Source organism: Onychostruthus taczanowskii, unplaced genomic scaffold, assembly GCF_017590055.1.
Source record: "Onychostruthus taczanowskii isolate IOZ18803 unplaced genomic scaffold, ASM1759005v1 scaffold20, whole genome shotgun sequence".
NCBI classification, from domain to species: Eukaryota; Metazoa; Chordata; class Aves; order Passeriformes; family Passeridae; genus Onychostruthus; species Onychostruthus taczanowskii.
This window is the reverse complement of record NW_024499240.1, coordinates 130257-136256: the sequence shown is the minus strand read 5'-3', so window position 1 is coordinate 136256 and position 6000 is coordinate 130257. Positions and strand designations below refer to the sequence as shown.

The following is a 6000-nucleotide window of genomic DNA, read 5'->3' as shown; positions in this document are numbered from 1 at the left end:
GCTCGCAGCGCCGTCGGCCCGCTGAGCCCTCCCCGCCCCAGCGCCGGCCGGCCCCCGGGGCTGGGCCAGCAGCGCGGGGGAGGGCCCGCGGCGGGCCGGGGGCTGCCGGGGCCCTTCCCGGCCCCCCACCGCTCTGCCCGGCCGGCCCTGCCCGGCCGCCGCTGCCCCTGGCTGTACTGTCCCGCCTAACCACGGAGCGGGGGAGTTTTGGGTCCTTCCAGCCTTCGGGGCGGCTCTGAGCCTCTGCCTGCTGCCCAGAAACACTCTCTTGGGATGGGGAGGGCTTTGGGATGGGTATCCCCATGGCCAGCGGCGGGGGTCAGGGGGCTTCTCCCCGGCTAGCAGCTTGGTGGGCAGGCAGGGTGTCCCCACAGCTAAGAGTTTGTGGGGCGGGGGTCTCCCTGCGGCTAGCGGAGCGGAGTGCAGGGGTGTACCCACAATTTGCGGGTTGGGGAGCAGGCTGGGATATCCCCACGGTTCACATGCTGGAGGTAGGAGTACCCACATGGTTTGCAGGCTGAGGGTACCCACATGGTCTGCGGGTTGTAGAGCAGGCCGATGTACCCCCATGTCTAGCGGGACACAGGGCAGGTGTGGGGGCCGGCCACTGGGCTGCTTGCTGGGCGCCAGGGGATGCTCACAGCCTGACCCCGCTCCCCCCACGGTAGGATCCTTCCATGGCTGCCGGGAGCACGTCAGCTGCTTTGGTTCAGACAGAGCCTTGTAGGGTAAGGAAGCCGGTTTCTTCCCAGTGACAGCAGCGGCAGAGCTGGCAGCCAGCCTGCCGCGGCGCCAGCCCTCGCTCCCTCCCTGTCTGCCTCCCTCCTTGCCTCCCTCCTTCCCTCCCGGCGTCCCTCCATCCGCCGGCCGCGGTACTCACCGGGCCGCACGCTGAGGATGGCACTGCAGCAGGTGGCCCCCACCTCGTTGGCCGCGGTGACAGTGTACAGCCCGGCGTCGGCCACCCGGGCACTACGCACCAGCAGCGTGTGGCGCTCGCCCTCCGCCTTGATGGGGCGCGTCGTGCTGCTCCGCAGCGGGACCCCGTCCTTCCTCCAGGACACTGCCGGCAGAGGCGGGGGTCACGCGTGGGCAGGACAGTCCGAGCTTTCCCGGGGTCCGCGCAGGGCCCCGGGGAGGCCAGGCGCTCCTTTGCCTGGCCTGAGGACCCATTTGCTATGGAGAGCAACCCCGGGATCCCACGGCCCTCTGACGGAGAGACCGTGGCTGGTCCCTCTCTGCTTCCTGACATCCTCCTGCCCTCCAGTGGAGACTGGAAGAGGGAATTAAAGCTGCTTGGCTTCTGCCTGCCTTTGGCGACTGGCACCGGCTGGGCTGGGTGCCCAGCTGCCCCCGCGCACGTCCTGGATACAGCATGCCCGGTGGCCATCAGCCCTAAGCTTCTGTGGAAACCACAGGGTTTGAAGACACCCTGATGTCTTCAAGACATAATGAAGAAACCATCAGGGTTGGAAGACACCCTGATGACCATCTAGTTCCAACACCACCTCCTCCGGCATGGGCAGGGACGCCACCCACTAGATCATGTTGCATCACCGTCCCTGCCCGCGCAGGGCTCAGTAGCCCTTCTCCCACTTTCCCAACAGCCCGTCCCAGCACTGGGGGACAGCAGGCACCCTGTCCTCTGCCCCCTGTCCTGGCAGGCAGTGCCCAGGCACTTCACTCCTGTCTGAAGGGAGGAAGGGCTGAAGGGGTGCTCCCAGGGTGGGCACATCACCTCCCCTGAGATACCTAGCACAGCCTGGGTGTCCCACTCATGCCACGCAGGTGGGACATGGGCATGCAGAGTCCCTCTGCCATGCTCGTGCCCCTGACACCCGCTCCAGGGCAGCTCACCTTCTGGCTGCGGGTTGGCCGTGACAATGCACTTGAGCAGCACCTCTGCCCCCACGACAACTGCCATGTCCTGGATGGGGATCTCAAAGATGGGGGCTTCCAGGGGGTCTTCACCCGCTGAGACATAGGAGTCATCTGAAGACTCTGCACAGGGAGAGATGGGCCCCGTGGCTGTCAGCAGGGTGGAGTGAGTGGGTCCTGTGCCATGCAGGCCTGCATGAAGGCAGAGCATGGGTCTCCCAGCCCACTGCTCAACCACACCCTCTCTGGGGCATTAGCAGGTACTTGGGCCGTGCAGTGGGTGAAAAGACCACATCAGGATCCACCATGGCACGGAGCAGGCAGTGGGGACAAGACAGGGGACCAGGAAGGGGCAGGAAGCATACAGCTTCTTGTACATCCCCATAGGACAGAAGAGATGAGGCGACAGTGGGGTGTGGAAGAAGGAGGGTCGTATAGCCTGCTGCACCCCCCACCCTGAACTTCCCCCAGTCCCTCATGGGATGGTGGCTGCTGCACCCCAATACACCAGCAAGCACCTCCCAGCTCCCTCCCCTCTCATGGCCCCAGTACACGGACAAAAGTCCTGGGGCTGTGCCAGGAGCCTCAGACATGTGGGCCTGGCACTTCTCTGGCTAGAGCAGAGTCTAAAAGCTCCCAGCCCAGGTATAGTCTGGTCTAACTGCTGCATGGTGGGATGGGCAGGACACCTCTCCCCCAGCCAAGCCACCTTCCCCTGGGGAAGCTTGGGCTGCATGCCCTGCCTGGACCACCAAGCATGGCCCAGACAGAACAATCTGCACTGGGTGCCCTGTGCCCCAGACCAGGGCTCTATGCCACAAGTCAGTGCACTGTATCTTTCCTGTGCCAGACAAGAGGTATGGAGAAGATAGCAAGCACTGTAACCTCAAGGCCCAGCAAACTGGCAGCCAGGCTGGTCTGTCCTGTGGCATTGCTTGGTGCCAACTACCCCAGCCTCCAGAGTCATGTCCCTCCACCCCTGGGCTCCTCATGCCTCCCAAGAGCAGGATGGAGGTCCCCCAACCCACGCAGGGGCTGGCCAGACCAGCTCTGTGCCTGCAGGAAGGCAGAAAGCCATGCCCCTACCTAGTTCTGGAGAGGTGGGCCTGGCTCGGCGTCCCTTCCCCTTGCTCCGTGTGCTCCTGCCTTCTTGAGCCATCCGGCCACTCTCTTTCTTCTCTGACACTTTCATCTGCCTTCTCTCCACCTCCCTGCCCACACCATGCTGTCCTGCCCAGCTTCGTTCCAGACGAGCTTCCTGCTCCATCCCCGGCTTTGCCCAAGGCAGGAACCGCACTTCTGTGGGTGTCTCCGGCCGCCGGTACAGTCCGTGGGGCACAGCCAGCCGGGCAGCCAGAGCCTCGTTCAGTGCCCCCGGGCCACGGGCAGGGCCTCCATCTGGGTGCAGACTGCCTTCAGCGGGACCCGCCTGAGAGAGGGCCACCCTTCCCTGCGGGCTGGCTTGTGCCAATGGCCACTGCTCCTTCTTCTTCACTTCCCCAACGCCTTCTTGCTGCAGACCCTTCCTGGCACCCGCATCCTCCACCGAGCTGGGCTGTCCAGCCGCCCCACCCCCCCCCACTGGGGCTCTCTTCCCGCGCTGCCCCCCTGGCAGTGGCTCCCCATCAGGTCCCACCAACACCACGCTGGAAAGTGCCAAGTGCTGGATGACGTGTGTGCTCTCTGCCGGCGGGCAGGTCTTGGGTGGCAGTGCCTTGCGTGCGCCGGCGCCCTGAGAGGAAGAGGTGCGGGGGGCACGGGGTGCGGGGGGCTCGCTGGCCGCTGGGGGCGAGGGTGCCGGGGGCAACCCGGCTTTGCACAGCTCCTGGGAGCGCCGCAGCTGCTGCTTGGAGACCGTCCGCTTGATGCGGCTCAGCTCCTCTGCAAATTTGTGCTCGATAGCATAGACGCGGTTGGCGAACTTGCCCCGCTCGTCAAAGGACGCGGCTTTCTGCCGGAAGGCCAAACGCCGGCACGCCGCCGTGCTGCCCGGCTCCCAGCGGCCACCTTCCCGCAGGTCCTCCCGCGAGCCACCTGGCGTGCTGGCACGGCGCGTGCCGGTGCCAGGCTGGTCGAAGGAGCGCGTCTTGCGCAGCGGCAGGTTGGAGCGTGCGGGAAAGGGACTGTCCTGCTCCAGGCTCCTCTGCCGCTCCTCAAAGTACTGAAGCCTTTCGAAGATCCTGGAGCCAGCACGCACCAGCTTGGGGGATGCCCGGACGGAGATGCGGCCGGAGGTGTCACTCATGGGTGTCTGCGGACGGGAGTCCTGTGTGCTACCCTGTGAGTACCCAGAGGACTTGGGCTTCTTGATCTTCTCCTCGTACTCCTCAGGAACGATGTCCTGGTACTCTACCGGCACGGAGGACTTCTTGCGAGGGGTCACGGGTGTGAAGGAGGGGACGCCAGGGCCACGGGCAGCAGGCTGGGATGCGATGCCAGTGGGCGGCTGCAGACACGTGCCAGCGCGAGGAGATGGTGAGCGGACGATGGGTGGCTTGGCAGTCAGCGGCAGAGCAGCGGGGGATCTTGGGGCCTCTGCTCCAGGCTTTGGAGAGACAGGGCCTCTGTGGAGGTCATCTCTCCGGTAGCCTCCCTGGGGGATGCTGCTGCAAGGGCAGAGACAGAGGAGCATGGCTTAGAGACCACCCTTGTACCTGCTTGGCTGCATCTCAGCTTCCAGCCTGCACCACAGTGCCCAATGGGGCATGGCAAAGGGGTCAAACAGTCAGGGCAGCCTGGGGAGACTCAAGGGTCCCAGCAAGGGCATCTGGTCACCCCAAGACCAGTGGGAGCTATCTGGGTTAGGTGAGGGTCCTGGGCTGCTGGGACCCCTTGCCCAGGCCTACTCATGTGGAGCAGCAGGGTGATGCTGGGTTATCCAATGAGTCCCCTCCCCAGGGCCACCATGCAGACAGGACCAGGGGCTGGGTGTGCCCCAGTTTGCTGGGGTGTCCTGGTGTGCTGAGGCAGTGCAGCCTGGCCAGAAGGGGTCCCCAAGGCTGCAAACCCTGCCTGTGCACATGCTGTTGTGGGCACATCTTCCTATCCCACTGCCCCCAGAGGGGCTCAGCAAACGCAGAGCGGAAATCATAAGATGGAGATGAGGTTCTGGTGGAAGAAGCAGCCTTAAACAAAAAAAAAGAGCAAGATGGAGGTCAAAGGAGCAGGCCTGCTGGTATGGGAACCAAAGGCAGTAGGGAGGGACGGGGGCTCTGAGCACATCAGCAGGATCTGGGGAGGCAGCATGTCCCTGGACCCTACTGTCACCCCTGTACCGTGAGCAGGCACTTGCCTGAGTGTATCCCAGGCTACTGTGCACCTCCAGTTCCCCACACTGAGGGCTGCACAGAGCACCACGGTGGGGTGGAACAGGAAAATGCCCATGGTATAATCTGAAGGTGGGGTACTGCAGCTCAAGCAGTGGCACAGGGGATACACCCAGCCTCAACCTGGCCACAGCAGAAAGGGACCCCACTCTACATCACCCCGAGGCTGCATTGCTCCCACCTTCTCAACGAGAACAGGCTGCCTACTGCTCAGAGACCCCACTCCTCATCGGGGAAGGTGAAGGCAAAGAAAGCCCAGGTGGAGGGAAGGAGATGGCTGCAGGGTTTGAAGGAGATGGCCCCAGCGCGATGTCCCCTCCGTGTGCTTCCCCTGGCTACTTACACGTGGAGAGAGAGCGCCCGTCCTCGGTACAGGCTGAAGGCGCTGCCGTACGGGTCGCTGGCCACCGAAAGGCTATCCTCTGACCCCCAGCTCGTGCCCACCAGATTAGCCCGTGATGCCCGCACCAGCGGCTCCACGCCCAGGTGCCGGACCTCGGCGCCACGTGGGGCCGGCGTGTTTGCTTGCCTTGGGGTTCCCTGCGGCTGCGGCCAGGCAGCGGGACGGAGGTAGGGTCCCCGTGCAGAGAGGCTGGCATCCGTCTCCTTCTCCACCACGGTCTGCTGGCTGCCTGACCAGCTGGAGCGCTCCTCTGCCTGTGACAGGGCCAGCACCGAGGTCGGCGTTGTGTTCATGGAGGCGTCCACGAGGGTGTCAGACCCACCTGAGAGAAGAGGGATGAGCCAAAACTGGGTGCTTGAGGAGACAAGCTCAGCATCCTGCTCAGAAAGGGCT

At 64.5% G+C, this 6000-nt stretch overlaps 1 protein-coding gene across 5 annotated transcripts in view; it reads right to left on the bottom strand.

Moving 5' to 3' along the window:
• SPEG (striated muscle enriched protein kinase) overlaps positions 1-6000 on the bottom strand; it is a 38943-nt gene that overhangs the window by 19690 nt on the left and 13253 nt on the right. For 2 of the 5 annotated variants that reach the window (XM_041403234.1, XM_041403235.1), the window contains exons 3-6: positions 5548-5929; positions 2965-4484; positions 1858-2001; positions 881-1063 (exon numbers count right to left, since the gene is read on the bottom strand). In XM_041403234.1, coding sequence (XP_041259168.1) covers positions 881-1063; positions 1858-2001; positions 2965-4484; positions 5548-5929 — 2229 coding nt within the window. The remainder of the gene's footprint in view (positions 1-880; positions 1064-1857; positions 2002-2964; positions 4485-5547; positions 5930-6000) is intronic. The other 3 variants (XM_041403236.1, XM_041403238.1, XM_041403237.1) reach the window with 2 other exon arrangements.